Consider the following 20,677-nt stretch of genomic DNA (forward strand, 5'->3'; position numbering starts at 1 on the left):
AAATTTTATTCTCAATTTATGTCATTTTCCTACAATAATATTCCTTTTTTGTTTTCATTTTTCCTTTTTTTCACAAATTTGATCGTGTACAAAACTGGCAAAAGAAAATTAATATGTATACATATGCAATCTTTTATACACATATACATTTTTTTGTGCAAGGAAAAATCTATAAAGCAGACTCTTCCGTGATTGTAACGTCACTCTCGTTCTCGGTATTTTGTGTCGAGCTCAATTCATGTTGATCATTATTCTTCTGGCAAGCCTTCTTTGCTTGCTTCAAAAGACTTAGCGCCATCTGATTTCCTGTCTTCTCCACCATTTGTGAAAAATAACCTTTTGGTTTGTCACGCAATAGTTCGTATGGACAGCCAAATTCCTGTTGTCATGGCAATTTTGATTGTTAATTATATGTAAATAAAAACTTCATTTCTTAAGAAAATTACGAGATTATCCAAAAAATGTAACTATTTATGTACAAATACATTGGACCTTTTTGGGAAGTGGTATGCATTGTGAGATATCGATTTTGAAGAAACCACGTTGAATTAGGAAGAAAGATTTTTTTAGAGAAATCTCGAATTTTTAAAAATATTTTTATACATTGCAATTTAACTTTTTTTTAATTTAATTTAATTTTAATTATTCCTTAGAGAATTTCAACTGCGTATTAACACTTAAACATCGAATGTCATTTGTGACCATTTTATATCTAATAAATATCTTTTTTTATTTCCGTTTACATTTATAAATATTTTTTTTTGAGAGATTATCAATTATTATTGATTATTATATTATTAAAAATTATTATGAACAAATCTTTTTTTATAGATGGTTACGAAAAAAAGCTATATTTTTAGCTGCGTTTTCTGAAATCAATATTTTTTTTAATTTGTACATACTTTATTAAAATAGAGAAACTTACCACAATAGATCCGTTTTCCATCACAATAATCCGATTACTGTCTATAATAGTATTTAATCGATGTGCTATGGTGATAACGGTACATTCTTTAAAAGTGCTCCTTATTGTTTCCTGAATTAAAGCATCAGTGCTAGGGACAGAGATATAAATTTAATGCAAATTCGCAAATATTAAATTAAGAAACTAGTTCCTTGAAGTAAGAAATCAGTTTCTTACAGATACGTAACATTTACTAGAAAGTTGATTTACTTTAATTTAAAAGATAACCTGATTTTTTTCTAAAGTCTTAAATTTATTATAAAATGGATATTTATTAAATCACGTTATAAAGATATTGAATCACAAAGAAAATAATATAATAATAGAAATATTTTAAATTCTTTTTACGACATTTAATTTGTATTTACCAATAATTTTCTAAATTTACATGCATTCGGACGACGATATTGGTTTATAATTAATTTATTAATTTCGACAGAGCATCCTTGAACAAACTTATGAATTTAATATTTTACTAAATTTTGGGCTCGTTGCTTATCTTCCTACATTTATTTTTTTGTATAAATACATTCGAGCTTTGACGAGCTTTAATACTTTTTAATTAAACAAATCAAAATCTATCTTTATCAGACGATTCTATTTAAACACAATCTATTGCTAAATCATTGAAACTCACTGTGAATCAATATTGGCCGTGGCCTCATCGAGAACAAGCAAGCGATTGTTCCTCAGAATGGCTCTGGCCAGACATATGAGCTGCCTCTGGCCAACACTGAAATTATGACCGCCGTAGAAGATATCTTTGTCCAGCGCGACGTCGTTCAACTCGACCTGTCGGAGCACCTCCCACAGCTTCAAGTCATCATATTGATTGAAAGGATCCAGATTGTAACGCAAGCTCTCTGAGAAGAGCACTGGTTCCTGCGGTATGATGGAGATCTTACAACGTAGAGTGTTCAAGTCTACCGTACTCGTGTCTCTACTGTCGATCTTGATCTCGCCCTCCAGACCTTCGTTGAACAATCGGAAAAGCGCCGAAATCAAGGAGGACTTGCCTGCGCCAGTTCTTCCCACTACCCCAATTTTCCAGCCAGGCTCGATGGTCACGTTCAGATTCTGCGAAATGCGACGACGTAATAAAAACTGTCCACAAGAATGAACGATCAATTTACCTACTTTCAAAACTGGTGGATCATCGTCGTGATATTTCATAGTAACATTCTTCAAGATTAATTGTCCTTGGGACGGCCAAGTGGCCGGCGGCGGATTGTCAGATGTAATGGATATCTCTCTGGGAAGATTCGTGTACTGAAGAATTCTTTCCACGGAGATCATCAGCGACATCGTCTCAGTGGTCTGTCTTATGCCATATTGTAGACAGTCTAGTAGGATCAATGATTGCGATATTGCCAGTCCTGCTTTACTATCTTCTACGTTGCCTGAAGCATAAAGATCAACGAAGGAACACCTACATTTGCTCGAAGATTTTTTGAGAAGATTTTCCGAATATATTTTATATAATACTAATCACACACAAACATTAGTTGCGTTCAATGGACACAACACAACGGTTGAGTGAGCGCTTAGTAATTATTGCTTGTAATTGGACTAATCCATCACATATCTAGAAGAATACGCTAATAGCAGAAGAGCTCACTATTATTATATTTACTGAACGCAATTCTAAAGCCTAGATATCAAAAAATTATTTAATTTCAATGGTTGTAGATTCTTGCTCAGGAAACACCAAATTATATAATTCTTAATCATAATTTTCCACTCAACAATATAATTATATAACGCACTTGTTATGATTGTATAAAAATTATATTGTTGAGTGGGAAACTATAACTGTTTTATAACTATTCTGTAACTTGGTGTTTGCTGGGTTGTATCTCTACAATACCCTTAAAAAAGTGCGGGGAATATTTAACCTAAATGTCTGAGAATTTTTTAATTAATGAATGATTTACCAGTTTCATTCAGTAATATTAAGGAGAAACAAAGACAGGCGAGGAACAGGCACATGATTAAATCCGTAAAGATACCAAAGCTCTCAGAACATGTTAAGATGAGATACCACGTGCCGCTATGACGATCTTGCAACACATCAAATTGCTTTCGCATCATCTTTTCAATTATGGCGCCGCTGCTTCTGATCGTCGGTAATCCGTTTAACGTAGCATTCACGTGCGAGAATATCGGGCTTTTCACTGAAAAGGCAAATGCAAACAAGAATTTGAAAACTTCTGGAATTTACATATTCTAGAGATTCTAAAATTCCCACAAAAAATAAGAATTTGAAAATTTAAGTTTGATGATAAAAGTACAACAATCTAGAATTTTAGGATAGATTTAAAATAATTAACACATTCTTATAGAAATTTAATGCTGCTAATATTAAATTGCCGTAATTAATTATTTATTTTGAATTTTAATACTTTTATTTTAATAACTTAAAATAAGCAGGATTGAGTAGTAACTAATTAAAAAGTTAAAAGTTCAATAATAAAGTTAATAAATTAATAACTTTTAATTGGACTTAATTAAATTTAAATAATTTTATTTTTAATTTTAATTATTTGTACTTATATTTTAAATATACATTAGCTTTAATTTATTAACTTCTTTTTGAGTTAAAATTTTTTCTATATACAAGGTAATTAGAAATAGTTAAAAAAAAAGAAATAATACATTTCCACGTAAAACCAATATGTTTTTGTTATTTTATATAAACTTAAAATACCATTAGAATATTAAATTTGATCCATACTATAATTGTGTTGATTAATCTAACTTTAAAAACAAATTTCTAATTCAAAATGCATGATGCTTTTCAAAATTAACTCTTAATTTAAGTTAATGTAATCTTAACGTAACTTTTAACTCATAATGGTATCACACTTCCAAATAATAATATAACGACACATGGGCTTCACTGGACCCCTCTGCACAAAATTAGTGGCCAGTTTTATGATATTTTGTTACAAAAATTTTACTAGCCATACCTTGAGGTCTGTTTTTTATCATACATTAACTTTTTTTAAATTAAACTTTAACATAATAAAAACATTCACATAAAAAACTGCAAAATTTGACTTTTTAACAAAAATCATAAAATTTTTAATTTTTGAGATAATTCTACAAAAATTTAGGGATGTACTTTTAATATAGTATACTTTGAGATAAAAATTAATTTCAGGAAAAAAATTAAAGATAGTTCGATTTTGAATGGTCTGTGTACTCTTAAAGTTAGCGTGGGATCTTTTGGACCTCTAGTGACCATTACGAATTAATTAGTTATTTGACTACATAAATTTTAATGTAATTAAATTAATTGTTTAAACCATTAACTTCAATTTAATTCAGTTAAAAAAATATTAACTTACTCAACTTTAAAAATAAGTAATTTATACTAAACGTAATAAATTTTCGTATGAGGTACACTCTATTATTTTTTAAAAGAGAATTACTAGTTCCAATACTTACTTATGCCTTCGAGACGTTTGACGTTCTGAGCGGTCCTCAGATAAAACTTCGTCATGAAGAAAAATAAAATAACTAATAATATTATCGGTATCAGCATCCATGGATTAATTATGGCCTCCATGGTAAACATACCACATACTACACAACCCAATTGGAGTACCTCTAACATTGCTTTGGGCAGTATTTCGTCCATGGTGCCCATGTCCTTCGAAAATCTGTTTAAAATTCTCCCTGGAATACAAAAATCGCAAAATTTAAAATCCAAGGAAAATCTGGAAATTAAAATTCAAGAATCGCAATTGAAATGAATAAGTTCATCAGTAATGCTAATCGGCACACGCTTTATTTTTTTATTTAGTAAGGATAGTAAAGATTATTACGACTATCCGATTATATCAAACTCGACGAAAGTGTACTAAGCTTTCATTTTCCGATTTTAAATTTGTATACACTCTATGAAGTGCCAGCGCGACGAATTTCTTCGCCTACTGATATCTTGAAATTACTCTATTACTCACCAGAAGGATTGGTGTTGAAGAAGGTCATACGCGCTTCTAGTAGATTGGAGAACATGATGTTATGGAGATTAATGCTTGAGTTCATACAGATTTTCATGTAGAGGAAGCTGCGGAAAAGCGTAGTAATTGTGCAAGCGATGATGCAAAATGTATATACGTATATAGCATCTATGGTACCGAGCAGACCGTTTGAATTCAGCGTGAAGATTGATCCCAGGAAGCTATTGTTATACATATACGCGAACTTTTTGTCTTTATGAATGTCTTTATTAGTGTCATTCATACGTCTGACGTTCTCCAAGTTCGTCCAATATGAGAGCCAGTAATCATTCCCGGTGGTGGCAACCTGGCTGATAACGAAGAATAGGAGCAATATGAACAGGACGAAGTAGTTCGCGCCGTGATGGAAATATTTCTTGTACACCTTGCTAGACATTTGGCCGTGTGCCATCATTTCGCCTTCCGGAGTATTCTCTATGTAATCCTCATCGATGTCCGAATGCTGCACAATGGCAAAATGGTAATATATAAAATTACACAAGAAATATCAGTACAAAAATCCAGTTGATAACTACTGCTCATCTTTAATTAGCTACGTTTTCACATAACACTTTATTTTTTTTAATTATTATTTTTTATTTCATTACAAGTAAATTTAGTAAAAAATCTAAAACATTTTGATGGTTTTATTATTCTTTGATAAATAATAACGAGCGATAAAGTTCTTACAATAGTGGAACTTGCGATTGATAATCCCGATGCACGTCTCATTAGCGAAATTCGCCTTGCAGATATTTCCGAGGCACGTCGCATTAGCGAAATTCTTCTTGTAGTCATTTCCGAAACTTTTCTAGACTCCTCTTCTTTTTTCTGAGCTTCGTAATTCAAACTGTTCATCATCCCAACAAAATCGTTATTTGACTGTACTAATTCATTATAACTTCCTTGCATCTTTATGAAACCCTTAGAAAACGAAATCAAGATATAATATGAAAGACAGTTAATCTTCGACAATTAAAAATTTTTTAATTAATTAAAATTTACGTATAAATTTTTAAATGTCTAAATTTGTATGTTTATAAATACATTACAAAATTTCTTACTATTTTTGTTAAAATTTGAGCAAGGTTTTTTAATTATTTTTTTATGTATTATTGGTAATGTAATATAATACTTCTCTTTACAATAATACTAAGTAATAATAATTTAAATATTATGTTCTCACTCGTATAGGCTAAATTCGCTTTTGGAACGATTTGAAAGAATTGAATTTTGGAATCAAATATTAATAGAAAAGAAAATGGGAATATTTTGAAATGGAATTATAGAATAAAAATCAAAACTAATTAAAGAAATATTCAATACAACTCACTCGATCCAATACCACAATGTAATCCGCACGTTTAAGAAATTGCAGCTGATGTGTAACAAGTATCCTCGTCTTGCCCTGGAGATATTCATTAATGCATTTCCAGTAAAGATGCTTAGCAACGCGAGTATCTACTGCGCTCAAGGGATCATCGAGCAGATAAAGATCCGCTTGCCTGTAAACTGCCCTTGCGAGATTGATACGCGCCCTTTGGCCTCCGGACAGAGATACCCCTCTGTCGCCGACTATGGTCATGTCCCCTTGTGGAAACTGCCGAAAATCCTTTGTCAAGGCGCACACATTTGCCACCTGAAACGTTTGCCAATTGATTACAAGTGAAGATTAAAAAGAAACTTTAAGAAAAATGTCCTAGAATATTCAAAATTAGGAAATATTAGATATCCTAGTAAGGGGACAATCCGGGACAAAATTTATTTTGTATATATAATTATATGTAGTTACGTATAATTATACATCAAATATGTTCATGTATATTAAATTATATGTTATTTATATATAAAATATATATAATTATATAAAATATATGTTATTTATACATATATAAATTATATGTAATTGTATATAATTTTACATAAACATTGTGCATAATTATATATAATGACATATTTTAATATACGTATGTAAACATATTTTATGTATAATTATAAATAATTATGTATAATTATGTATAACTATGTATAAAACAATTAGTAATTGGAAATTATGCTAATGAGTGACAACGCGGGTAAAAGTGTGTAATTGTATTAATATTATACAAATTATTTATTCATCTCTGAAGTACAAACGAACAAACGTTTTTTTTATTTATACGCTGAAGATGGCTCCAAAACGAGTCGAAACGTTCGCTCATTTGTAATTCAAAGATGAATAATAATTTGTATAATATTAATACGATTGCGCACTTTTACCGTGCTGACTCTCATTAGTCTAATTTCCAATCACTAATTGTTTTAAACTTTGAGAGCCTTAAACTAATTTTAATCGTTTTTTAACTATATATAATTATATATAAAAAATTGTTTACTGGGAAAATATCTACTTTTATTGATAAGCAGAATTAACAACATCATTTATGTCTAATGATCGAAGCAAAGGACTAAACGATCTGTGCGAAATTATATCTAACAAGAAATTATCGATACTGATTTACAATAGCAGAGAAATGTGGACATAGTACAGGATTTGCAGCAACTATTTTAAACGATCACGACAATTACCTGAGTATATCTAGCCTTGTCATAGGGTTGGCCAAACAATATATTATCTTTCACAGTACCGCCAAAGAGCCAGGGTTCCTGGCTGGCGTAGGAGATGCGCAGATTCGGATTGTCCGTATAGTAGTTGGCTAGATTACCCCGAATGATATTCTTTGAAGGGTCCTGAATGAGGATTACGGAACCTGCGCCGGGATCCAACTCCCTCAGCAATAGATGTAACATGGATGATTTGCCAGAACCCACTGCACCAACCATAGCGCACAGCTGGCCTGGCTTGATGGTTAAGTTGATATTGCATAAAGTTGGCGGTAATTGGCCATTAATCCAGTTGGCAGAAACGCACTGAAGCTTCACGCAGACTGGAAAATCGGATCCATGAGACTCGGAAAATCCAATATTTCCATTTTTTGAAATGTACTTGTCCGTTTGATTTTCTGCACCATTAGCATCATCTGATTTCTGAGACTTAGATTGCAGTAAATTCTTTTCCGAGCGTCCCACGTTTACTTCGTCCATCAATAGAAGCTCCTGCAAAAGTTAACTGCACGTTAGTCACAAGTATGCGGCGATGAAAATATTAGGAGGATGTTGGATCAACCGATTTAAAGGGTTCATCATAAATGTGACAGCATGTACCTCCAATCGATTCATAGACACCATCGATTCGCCTACTAATATCAGCGCTTGCGGAAAGAACACTGCAGCTGTGAGTTGAAGCATGTTGAAGTATGTCATCGTTTCGTAAGCCACGTCAGCAGTCAGATCATGACCCAGAAGGACGAATGCTATTAAGGTGAAGTAGAGGATCAATCGCTCGGTGAAGACCGTTATGGCCAAATACGCGGCGCGCACGTATGATGAGAATTTAATTATTTTGATCTCCAGTTGTCTGGTCACCGAGACGATCGTGCTGAATGGTTTCTCCCAGGCGTACATCTTCACCACCTGAAACGAGATTCATGTTCTTTTTAAATTTGTTTCGTAAAATTGTTTTCATGTAGAATTTTAAACGTTTGGCTGTTGGTATCTTTATCCATCTGAGCTGTTTAATTTTTTTTGTAATCCGAGATATTTTTAACAAAGCTATTTTATCATCCCAATCGGGATATTTCCGACACGTGTAGACGACGATAATTTAGGCCATCGTTTACACTTTTTATCTTATCATTGCATACATTTTCTTACATGCTTATGGTACTACGCACATTGTTTTTATAAATAAAATATGAAACTAAAGCCCTTGGAATAATCCATAAGAACAGCCAGTTGATATTGTTCTTTCGAATAGCTTAAATAAATTTAGTTAAACAAACTTTAGTTGTTTTTGACGCATAATTGATTGAGCATACGTGACCTGCCGTGCAAACAAAAATAATTCGACCCACGAGATACCCATATTTACAACTACTACAACCGAAAAGAGTTAAAAGTAATTAAATATTTCGAAGATACCTGTATTCCAGCTATGAGTTCGCTCATCCGCTGCACTCTTTGGTCGGTCAGAGGAGCGATCATGGTTCTAATTTTACGGCTGAGTAAACTGAAGGTCCCTTGTACTACCAGAGCGATGATTAACAGCAATCCGATGCCGACAAGTGTCGAAATACCGATTCGTTGCCACATTATAGAACCTACGATCACGATCTGTGAATGGAAAAAGTTTAACCAACTTCAGCAGACAGTTCGGTAAAAGCAACAAAATAATATAAAAGAAATGTTCTTACATCTTTACAGTCTATATTGAGTAATAAAACTGTAAAATGCGCGGATGCATATAAATAGATATAAATGCACTTTCTATAAATTAGATAACAACTATTAATTGATCTCTAATATGTTATTAATAATTTAATAGATCAATAGATTATTAATAATCTGTAAAAAAATCATTATTTTAAACAAATATAATTTTAACTGAAAGAAACGTATGATTGAGGCGCAATTTATAATAATTATCTTAAAATATTTTTTGAAGGTTTATAAACATTTTTCATGGGATGAAGATTTACCTGAAGAGGCATGATCCACAAATAATTTAGAAACATCATTAACTGATCAAAACGAGTGACGTCATTACTGAGAAGATTTATGATCTGTCCAGTACCAGTTTGGTTCATGGATGCTCTGTTCAATCGTAATAACTGCAACAATTTTGGAAAAAGTTTTACTAATACATAATTATAAAAAAATTATGCTGCTACATAAAGTCACTACTACATAATTAAAATTAAATAAAAATAAAAGAGAAAATATTGTATTTTATGTACAAAATTTCTTTTTTATTTTTGGTAGAAATTTCGTGTATTTTTTTAGCAATTACTGGACAATTATGTTACTTTTAAAAACTGAGAATAAAAATTATTTAGGATTTAAATCAATTGATTAATTAATAAATTTAAAAGCAATATTATCAGATTGTAAAATTTTACCCCAAATTTCGATTTTTGTTATTATCACTTTCTATAGGATAAAAAGTTGAGAATTTTTAGGAAAAAAAATATAAACGTCTCGTATTTTTATCCTCTACACGACAATAACAAAGCGCAAAGAGGAAAAATTTACCAACTTGACGATACTGCTTGAAAGAGTTCAACAATTTTGAATTATCAATTTTCAATTCTAAATTGTTCGCCTATTTTGATTGTTTTTTTATACATGCATCTTTTGCGCGATTAATTTTATATCAGAGTGTAAATTTGCGACGCTACGAATCGTGTATATTCTCTACTCAATAGTTCTATTCAATAATTACTGTATAAATGATGCATATCGACGACTGTGACCTACTACTTCATGATGGGATTAAGTCATTCGTGGTTCTTATTTTACAAAATATAAAATAATACAAAAAAATTAAAGACGCGTTTTAATATCAATAAACATTAACATTATTTAATAAACATAATCTTGAAAAGTTTTTAAAATTTTTATATGAAGTTTAATATAAATTTTAAAAGTTTTAAAAGCTTTTAAATTTTTAAATTTAATATAATAGTGAAATATTTTTTTATTTGTTATTCCAATAAATAAAAACTGCTACTTTCTATTCAGTTGAGTTTTTCTTGCTTCAGCAAGTTTAGAAAGACGCTGCCCTTAAAGGTTTTTAACTCACGATGCAATCAAAACGCCTTGTGGAATTATTTCGACATTTACAAGTAAAAATTATTTGATGATTTTATTAGTCATAGTAAAATCTTGAAAAAACAATTCTTATGGATTTTAGCTCTTGGTGAAAATAGCTGTAGTAGTTGTAGTAGGTTTGAATCAAAAATCTCGAAATTTAAAAGTTACTAGTTTTGTTGCTATAACAGTTTGAAATGACATTTTATTATTATCATAATATTTTAAATTACTTTTCTTGTCATAAATCGTGAGATTTTAAATGATAATATGTTGCTATATTTTGAATGAGATATGTTCACTCAAAAGACGTGTCATTCCGTTACGCAAATTCGCGGGATATCAACAAACGTATTATCAATGGACGTTGAAGGACATGCTTAATGAAGAAGATATACGACAAATCATCATTTATTATTTGGGTGTATTCATTTATTATTCTTTTGAATGGTAAAAACTATAATATATAATATTTGCGAGTTTCTAATGACTATGAATGCGTATTACAAATAAAAAAAGTTTTGGAAATCTTGCTACGAAAATCTTAGGTCAAAACTGGTTTTTGATCATTAAAGATTGATCATTTTTTAATCAATTCATAAAACAGGGAATTGTTTTAATAAATAATTAAATATTTGAACAAAATAATATTATTGCATGATATAAAAAAAAAATTATATCAATTCATAGATCATTAATATAATAACTGGATGCAAATATTAAATGTCAAAAATATATAAGTTTTACTCTGAACTTTTATAGTAATAAAAGATCATTTATAAGATTTTATGGGATCTTATAGATGCGTCTATTTTTCATTTCAAATGCGTCAAATTACACATTTTTCCTGAAAGAGTTCACGAGTTTATGCAAATGATTGCGAAGATAACAAACATGCTAGATAAGATTCAATGTAGCCATATTTTTTTTAACCAGCCACTTTTAAAAGAAACTGATTTAAATTAATTTTTCCGGCACTGAAATTAGTCTCTCCTCTAAATAATTTAAAAATTAACTTATTAAAAAAATTATTAAAAAAATTATTAAAAAAATTAAAAACAAATACAAATTCAAGGCTCTTATAAATAATAATTCAAATAAAACAAGACGAGCTAAAGAGCTAGGTGTTGTGCGTCAAAAACAAACAAATGCTTGCTGGGTGTACATCAAAAAAGAACTTAGATCAGTGCGTGGAGACTTAGAGACAAATTAACCTGAAACATTACCTTTCGGTAGAGGAGAGAGCTGCAGGCGACACGTATTTTCATGCCAAACTGCAGCGACAATACGACCGTTTGATGCATTATTATAACGGAAATGATAGAGCAAATAACCAAGCCACCGACGTAGATCAACGCATCGTTCAATTGTATCTTGTTTGTTCCGGTCGTATTTCTGGAGAAGTAATTGATGATCCAACCCTGAAGGATTGGTGGTACTACGCGTATTATACTGCACTGAAAACAGACATGTTGAAATTTAATGACGGGCCTATGAACTGATGAAATCTACATCTAAGGGAGAAGATAAAAAGAGAGAGACAAACAATTTTTTTTCTTTGATTATTAGCTAAATTTAACAAGTGATTGACAATTTTTTCTGTTATTTTTTTTTCATGGAAATAGCTTTTCATTTCCCTTTATCGTGCGTGCGCGCGGTCATGCTTGAGTGTTTACTGATTCTTTTCTGTCTTCTTTAAGAAGCTAAATCCGAGAATAGCGTTCAAAATTTTAAATGGGTGCTTATATAAAATTAATGGTTTTTGTAATTTATGCTAAAAGACAAATAACTTTTATCTGAAACGTTTTTATAAACGTTGTAAAACTTGAGATAACATTTTGAGGGTTTCTGTGGCACATAAATTAGAAGCAATTTTCTTCTTAGGAGAAACAAATTTAACAAGTAAATAAGACAACACTTTGAAACAACACTGTGAGCATTTAATAAATTAAATTATAATAATTTCGTGTTTTATCATTATTATTATTATTATTATTATTATTATTATTATTATTCGTTTACCTCTATTTAATCATATCTTTTACTCTGAACTTGTAATTTTTGAAAAAAATTGTTAAAAAGTTATATACTAAGTATCTGATAATTATTAACAATCCTCGTTGATAGATAGAATAGAATAAATTGATTGAAAAAGTGTTGTACAATTTTAAGATTTTTGTTCTGTAAATAATAATGAGCTGCTTGTGCATAGCTATTGTTGTTTAAACAGCGTTTCTTTCACGGTTTTGTCACGTTTCAAGAATGCTGATCCGTTTTTTGTCGTTGAATTGCATGAATATCAAAAGATTTATACGTTTTAAGTAAAGTCTTAAAATAAATTAATTTCTCGTTAATTATTACGAAAATTGCAAAATGATACAGAATTTTTCTATTCTATTTGATCCGCTCTACCTATCTACAAGTGTTGTATCAAGTACACAGTGATATACTATAAAGTGATTTAATATCGCAAATATCATGAGATATTTCTTTGTAAAAGTATCGATATACTTGGATAAATAAGTAGATTCCAATTATGAAATATGGTAACCAAAAGGCTTTGCAGATGGCCTTGTATAATCTCGGGCGAGCGTTTCTTTTCAACGGCACCTTCTCTCCGTCTTTGCCTACGGTGTATTCCAGTTTCTTCAATTTATCCAACTCGTAATTCCAGTATCTGAAAAAACACACGTTAACGCTTGAAGCACTCATGCTCTCGGACAAAATCTAGAAAACAAAAGAAAGAGTTGACAAATTTGCCAATTGACACACGTTTACGCAGTTGTCTTAGACACGATTACAGGCATGCTTTAAGATTTAATCAAGATAGCACAAATGCTAAAAATATATTACAGGATTAATTTTGTCGTAAATCATTAAATTGACTACATCGACTGTATACTTGGTTTAGAGTTAAATTTTATTAACTTATTTTTTCCGTTTTTCTATGCATTTTTACTTTAAAGAGGAAATGCATCGATACTAACATATCACTTGATTTTTGGATAATATTTCTTAAACAAAAACTAAAAATAAAACCCGTTTTTTCTGTATAAGAATTTTTATAATACTAGAGATGTGCCGCTTTATTCTGCACAGTAATTTTATGTTTCAAATCGCGTTAAAGGAAAATATGAAAATATAAACAAAATAGTTTTAGATTGCTACAAATGTATAAAATAATAATATTATTAATATTATTGATATTTATACAATTACTATTGTTTAACTTTATCATTAACTATACAAAAAAAAACACTTGCAAATTCTATTCTCGCTTTTAAAGAACTTATTTCTAGCAGTTTTTATATAAAAATAACAGATATATGTGTTTATACATATGAATTATGGGTTTTTATTTCTTTAACTATTTATAAGCAAATGATGTTTTTACCAGTATTAATAAAGTGCAATATTTAATTTCTGAGAAAGGTCTATCACGTTAGAAAACCAGTGTCGATATTGGCAACTATTTTTTAACATAAATTACATTTATAAAACGATTATTAAATAATTGTTACGAATATTATTATGATTTTTGTTAACATAAATAAAATGTTTATTTGTCTCCAACGCGGATCATACTCACTTTTCAAGATGATCAGTCAGTCTTTCAGATTCGTCTGCTTTTAATGGTTGATAAATGTCAGATTCCTTCAAATCACGCTTAATGCCAATCATGAATAATTCTCGCATCCACCTGCGCGTATCACAAAAAATCGAAATATTTTACATACTTGACTACACATGCTTGACATTGATATACTTTATTATACTATAATGCATATCCTGAACAATGCCTTTTTTTCCTTTTTATCAGTAGCATCAAATTTGGAAGATTCCACAGCATCAACCAAAAATGCATATTTTTTGTTTCTTTGGAATGTTTTGTTTTCTCACACTGAGAAAGAAAATGTTGTTAATTTAACTAAATTTTTTAACTTGATTGAATTTATTTAATTTAAGTATTTATGTATTTATAAATTAAATATATATATATATATTATATATATATATATATATATATATATATATAAGTAAAGTTTCATGAAATATTTTCTCATGAAATGTATAGACAGTAAAAAATAAAATGCTAATTTAATATTTTTTAGTCCCAGAAAATCCACTCTAAATTTTAAGTTAAAATAACTCAAAAGTTAAGTTAAAATAACTCTTATTTTAACTTAATAACTTAAAAAAAGATTTATTTTAACTTAACTTTTCAGTTATTTTAAAATTTAAAGTAGACTTTCTGGGACATTTTATTTTTTACTGTGTATATATTTTCCGAAGATAATCAAGTTTCGATTTTTCTGTTGTACCTTGTGTAATCGTATCATATCGTATCAACAAATACCGTATCAACATTCATTTGGGAGGCAACAACTTATACATATATCTGTGATCATCTCGATTCGTGCTCTCCAATGATCTATTACGTTTCGGGATCGTCGACTAGTAGTTGGGAGGTTTTCTTAGACGAATATGGTGTTCATAGCTATCAAGTCGTGACAATATTTGCTTGATATAAAAGTTCTACCGTCTATATTTACTTAATTGGATTATGTGCGCATTCATATTGATGAAATAGTATATAATGACGTATTGATATTTCGTAAATTATATGTATTGTAAATCGTATAAGTCGTTATTTAGTCGATACAATTCATTACTTCAGCATCCCCTTAAAATAGTTACTAAAATAAAATAATATATGTATATATTATATTATTTTATTATATATGTATAAGAAAACTATGTTTTTTATTTTCCATAACTTTACTGAAGTGTCACGTTCCACGTTATTTTTATTTATTTATATCTCTTTTTTATTATAATCGATTTCTTTAAATTTTTATTCATTAGAGATAAAGTCAGTAATGTATAAAAGAATTTTAATGCAAGTTTTTTTTTATAACGGAAACAAGAGTAATGTTAATAAAACAACAACGTATAAAAATGTGACTTCAAAATTTGCGTAACTTAAAAAATTCCATGTTTCGAAAATAGTATTACGATTACATCTTGACGTAAATACATATCTTAATGTTATGTATATACAATAATAAGAAATTTAAATAAGAACATAATGTTTATTTTTGCTGTTTGATTTGATATAATTAAGCTTATTCATATAGGAGAGGTATTCAAATTATAATGTTAGTAAGTTGTAAGCTGTAATAGGAAAAATCTCAGAAACAGACGCAGATGAAAACGAACAACGCATCTTAATTAATCTTAAAACATGCGAACATTCGTTGAAAATAATTAAAAAAAATGGCATCATTGTTCGACTTATAGAACACTTGTGTCAAATATTATTGTTGTGAGTTTTAAGCTGACGTTAAAATAGTGAATAGTTGTTTAGAATTTTATCGATTTTATTGGAAAATCGCTGAGGCAAGAATAGAATGACTAAAAAATAAGCGATAATGAAGAGCAAATTTTTCTATCGAAAGAAGTAAAAATTTGTTAGAAGCCAGATGAACTAGACTTTAACACGCTATTATGAGAACATTTTGCAATGTCCAAATCGTTTTTAATTTCAATCAGTGTCACGAAAGTTCTATGAACCGGACGATGCTGCCAATTTTTTTTATTTATCCTTAACAAATGCCTGTTCGTTTTAAGATTCGTCAAATGTTTCTATCTGTTCTTGTGTCCGAAAAAACTGAAAAGTTTTACAACTTGAAGACTTTAGATACGTAAAATTTACGTATATCAGAATATATGCCTTGTTTCTAACAATTTTTTTCGACGGAAAACATTGTTTTCTCGTTGCTTATTTTCTAGTTATTCTATATCAGCGATTGCCTAACGGATAAAATGTACGTAGGTACATATTTTATGGACATGACATATACTAGTATATATATAAATTTTATGTATCTAAGGTTTTCAAGTTGTAAGGTCTCGTTTTTTTGGACACAATAAGAGATAGAAACATTTAACAAGTCTTAAAACATGTAGGCATTTGTTGAGGATAAATAAAAAAATTTAATCGTATTGCTATCTCTACTGAATATGGATTAAATAATATAAGAAATTACATGATCTAAATAGATACTTTGCAAACACTTTATTATTCATTATAAATTTGACTTTGATGATGCTCGATTAGAAAAGATTAGAAGTTGCCTGGAGAAAAAAAAAATAAATTTCTTTCACGCTAATAGACATACAATATAACACATGTACGTTTATGTGAATGTGTTAATAATATATAAAACAATATATAATAATATATAATTAAATATAAAATAGCTTAAGCATATTTAGTCATAGTTAATTGTATTAAATATGGCAAATGTTAGCTGATATGTAAAGAATATAAAAAATAAGAGTATGACTCAGCGTAAATTGCGCGTCGATCATTTAAATACCAAAGTAAAATTTGTGAAATCCTGTTTTTGAATTTCTTAAAACGTATAAATATATATATATATATATATATAAATATATATATATATATATATATAGTTATAGATAATATAATATAAGCAAAATATTCTTTATTTTTTAAAAAATAGCTGTCTTAAAAATTTATTTAGTTATTTATTTCTAACAACGGAACTGTCACGATTGTCCGGCGCCGATTTGATTTTCCTTGAAATACTATACGATGTTAAACACGAAAATCTAAGAGACCCGTATTTTTTATATCGGTGAAATCTTATATTTAGAGGATAAAACACCTTTCAAAAAAATAAAAAAGCATGTATTTCTCTTTAAGGGCAAATATCGCCAAAAGTAGAAGAAATAGAAACAAATTTTTTAAATAAAAGTTGTACGGTTTAAAAAATACTTTAAAGTTGTAGAAAAAAAAATTTTTTTTGTTTTGTTTAACAAAATACTTTCACTACCCAAAGTTTTTTTCAAACTTTTTAAATTTTGTTATTTATGGTGGAATTTGGAAAAAAATAATCTTTAATTTGGCTTAACATATTTTAAAGAGAATCAAATCGGCGCCGGATACCCATGACAGTTCCCTTGTAAAAAAAAAGTTTAACTTTAACAAACCAGAAGAATATAATACTAAAAAAATTGGCCTTCTCCCTGGGGTTTTCCTTCATGTCGCTCGTATCCTTATCCATGTTGCACTATTTTATAAAACCTATTGACACTTCAAGCTAATAAGAGGAAAAGATGAAAATGAACATTCTTATTTTCTCTTTCTTTTTCTTTTTCCGTTTCTCCCTTTGCTCGTTCTCCTTTTCTTGTTTGCCGTCTCTCGAGACACGCTTTCCAGTCAATTCTTTACTGAACTTTCAGCAACTGTGTCGCTGCTTTTAGTCCGGCTTATATACATCGGCTTTAAGTACATTACTTAATAAATAATAAACGGAATAATAAACGGAAAACGTTAATGATAACTGTCGTATAATGTATATACGTATATACTCGTATATCACTACAAGTAAAACTGTTTTACTTGCGTGACTCGCTAATTTTATTGAAACTTTGTAAAGTAGGCAAGAAAGTATTTTTTTTTTTTATTAGCAATGGTCAACATTAACGGGGTGAAATTGACGTCAAAGTTGAGGGTATTAGAAAATCATCATAGTGTTTTACATAAAAATAATGTACTGATAAAAACAAAATTATTGCAAAAAATTTTTTTACGTTAATCATCCACTTTATCACAATAACTAAGTATATCCGTAATTTCTATTTGCAAAAATATAGAGTAGAAAAATATATAACGGTATTGCGCGTATAGCTTAATTCGTGGCAGAAAAATATTGTACTAGATATTACGGAGAGATCAAGGAGATGATCTAGCGACAACGACTCATTAAAAGCAATACAAAAATATGATTCTTTAGCCTTATGTTACGCTTTACGTTATGATACTTCCGTATCAACAGACAATGTTTTCTAAATTTTTTTTTTCGTGATTTAAAAACCGTTGTCTGATTGGGTTAATGGAAGAAGTGTCATGTTTATAACGTTCCGTAGAAAGACGTACAAAATTTTGCTCCTCTCTGTCTTATGCAAAAGTAACATTCATATACGCTCTGCATACATCTTTCTACATTATAAGTATACTAGGCACATTAAACGATTTGCTTTTACTTATAAAAAATCTAATTAATAATAGATTGGTATATAAAATTTTACCAATGTTTCGTCACGTTTCTTCGTACTTGTGTAGACAGGACTATTTTGCTATTTTGGCCAATTGATCGTGCATGCCTGGGCCAGTCTCCGTACTAACAAAGTAAACTGACTGTAGCTGTTTTTCAGTAACATATGAGGGTGGTCGTATTCCTGCAAACAAGAAATTAACACCAGAATTATGATTCAGTAATTTATTCATTTTTTGTTGATATTATTATCAACACGCAAATCACAATTTTGTTAGTACATGTTTAGTTAAAAATTAAATATATCTGATAAACTTAAAAAACATAAAAAAAAATTACGTGTTACAATATTTTTAAAAAATTTTGAATTTTTTAATTATTAAGATTTCTAACATAATGAAACTTAAACTTTTAAGATTTTTCAGATTTTATAATTTTTTTGAAAATTATGAAATAAGAAGTTTTCTAGATTCAATCGTTAAATACTTTGTTATCATATCTTAACGTTCTGGATGCATATCAAAATATTTTGTTTTGCAATAATCAGAAAAATTGTTTATTATCATCAAAATGTGCTTTTTTCTGGGTACTTTAAAATCATATATTGCTGTATCAAGAATTCATCACAAAATCAAGTGAAGTTATTTACAATTAAGTAAGATCATATTAACAATTTCCCCTAAAATAACTTTTATTGATGTTATCTTGAATTTATTACGATTTTGTGTTCTACCGGGGAATTAAGAGAGCAGTACTTACAGCCAAGCGACTCTTGTCCATCATTAGAACCTTGTCACTGCCCTTTATAGTGTTCAATCGATGCGCCACTGTAAGCATCGTGCGTGTTGCAAATTTCTTCCTGATGGTCCGTTGAATCAACGCGTCGGTATGCGGATCTATGTTCGGAGTCACTTCGTCTAGCATCAGTATACGATTGTTTCTCAGAATTGCTCTCGTTAAGCATACCAACTGTTTCTGTCCAAGTTGCTGAAGTTGCTGCCTCTGTCAAACACGCGGCTTTCCAAACCATTTCCATTGGTGGTAACCGCTTCCTTCACCTCAACCTGAAATGATTGCAAAAGGAATTATCAACTAGTGCTCACAGAATGTTTGTAATTGTTTAATAATCTCAGAACCATGTGACTTAAAATTGGGTGTTCTTACATCTTGAGAATTCCTCTGTCGAATTTCTGCATCTCAAGATATGATGATCATTGGAGCTAAAATCTCAGCAAACATCAAATTACAGTTATAAAACTATTGGTTCTAATTTCTCTCTCAACATCATAACTAGTAGCTTTGTAACTGCAACTTTGCTGAAACGTTGGAACCGTAGGATCTTTGGACGCAGCATTATGCTGCCGATTAAGCACAGGTTAATTTTTAGATTAAAAATTGTTCGAACTTTTTTAAGTGCCATCCACAAATTCGTGGCCAAAAATGGCTTAGAAGTACTGTTTTCAAAGCCAAATTTAATATCTTTCCTGATTAAAAGATAGTTTTTTATTTTACTATAAATTTCAAAAGAGATTTTTTTAAATTTGACATGTTTGAAGATTTACATTGAAGCGGTACGACCACACAGATAGAAGCGATGTCGATGAGATCGGCATAGCTGACATGCTGATAAAGAATATAAGCCACGATCAAAGCTGAGATAGATGCCGACCACATGAAATGAATAAAGATGGAGACGAGATCAAATCTATTGACATTGTTGGCTATTAGATTAACTATTTTGCCTAGTGTTGTCTCGCCCAGTGCGGTTTTGCTCAGACGGAGCGCCTGCGAGACAAACGCAAGAACAGCTGTTATATAATCTGAGAAACGACACGTCGATGAATCATATCGCAAAGGAAATATTCAAGTTATAAAGATTTTAATATGAACACGTTTCTTTGAATCAATTACAATGAATTAGTCTTTTAAAG

The 20,677-nt window shown here is 29.8% G+C and overlaps 2 protein-coding genes across 4 annotated transcripts; both read right to left on the bottom strand.

Annotated features, from left to right (window-relative positions):
* Positions 1-69: 69 nt before the first annotated feature.
* LOC105201723 (multidrug resistance-associated protein 4-like) lies at positions 70-18,917 on the bottom strand. Of its 3 annotated transcripts, none has more exons than XM_039456547.1 (17): positions 17,680-18,746; positions 14,249-14,359; positions 13,171-13,336; positions 11,886-12,116; positions 9,549-9,680; positions 8,992-9,183; positions 8,176-8,484; positions 7,540-8,067; positions 6,305-6,610; positions 5,662-5,895; positions 4,933-5,434; positions 4,415-4,645; positions 2,899-3,138; positions 2,102-2,355; positions 1,602-2,041; positions 926-1,055; positions 70-379 (listed from the first exon to the last, which is right to left on the bottom strand). In XM_039456547.1, exons 1-17 carry the CDS (start codon positions 17,751-17,753, stop codon positions 170-172), a joined length of 4,290 nt encoding a protein of 1,429 aa, XP_039312481.1. In that variant the 5' UTR covers positions 17,754-18,746; the 3' UTR covers positions 70-169. The 3 variants fall into 3 exon arrangements, with proteins under 3 accessions (XP_039312481.1, XP_039312480.1, XP_039312482.1); XM_039456546.1 differs by having other exon boundaries at positions 2,102-2,364; positions 17,680-17,753; XM_039456548.1 differs by lacking the exon at positions 17,680-18,746 and adding an exon at positions 18,781-18,917 and having other exon boundaries at positions 170-379; positions 2,102-2,364.
* On the bottom strand, positions 18,829-20,368 carry LOC120359442 (multidrug resistance-associated protein 4-like). Its single transcript, XM_039456913.1, has 4 exons — positions 20,309-20,368; positions 19,717-19,810; positions 19,506-19,663; positions 18,829-18,930 (listed from the first exon to the last, which is right to left on the bottom strand). Exons 1-4 carry the CDS (start codon positions 20,366-20,368, stop codon positions 18,829-18,831), a joined length of 414 nt encoding a protein of 137 aa, XP_039312847.1.
* Between the last annotated feature and the right edge of the window lie 309 nt (positions 20,369-20,677).

Source organism: Solenopsis invicta, chromosome 13, assembly GCF_016802725.1.
Source record: "Solenopsis invicta isolate M01_SB chromosome 13, UNIL_Sinv_3.0, whole genome shotgun sequence".
NCBI classification, from domain to species: domain Eukaryota; kingdom Metazoa; phylum Arthropoda; class Insecta; order Hymenoptera; family Formicidae; genus Solenopsis; species Solenopsis invicta.

What these genes read in the sequence shown, in the direction of transcription:
- LOC105201723 (XM_039456546.1), bottom strand. Translation starts at nt 17,753, where the DNA reads ATGGATAAGGATACGAGCGACATGAAGGAAAACCCCAGGGAGAAGGCC. An exon ending in GAATCTACTTATTTATCCAA is followed by an intron (nt 12,117 to 13,170) that starts GTATATCGATAC and finishes GTCTGTTTTCAG; the next exon opens with TGCAGTATAATACGCGTAGT. An exon ending in TGTGGATCATGCCTCTTCAG is followed by an intron (nt 9,184 to 9,548) that starts GTAAATCTTCAT and finishes TTCCATTCACAG; the next exon opens with ATCGTGATCGTAGGTTCTAT.
- LOC120359442 (XM_039456913.1), bottom strand. Translation starts at nt 20,368, where the DNA reads ATGTCAGCTATGCCGATCTCATCGACATCGCTTCTATCTGTGTGGTCG. An exon ending in TGTGGTCGTACCGCTTCAAT is followed by an intron (nt 19,811 to 20,308) that starts GTAAATCTTCAA and finishes CAATCATTTCAG; the next exon opens with GTTGAGGTGAAGGAAGCGGT. An exon ending in CAGCAACTTGGACAGAAACA is followed by an intron (nt 19,664 to 19,716) that starts GTTGGTATGCTT and finishes TACTGATGCTAG; the next exon opens with ACGAAGTGACTCCGAACATA.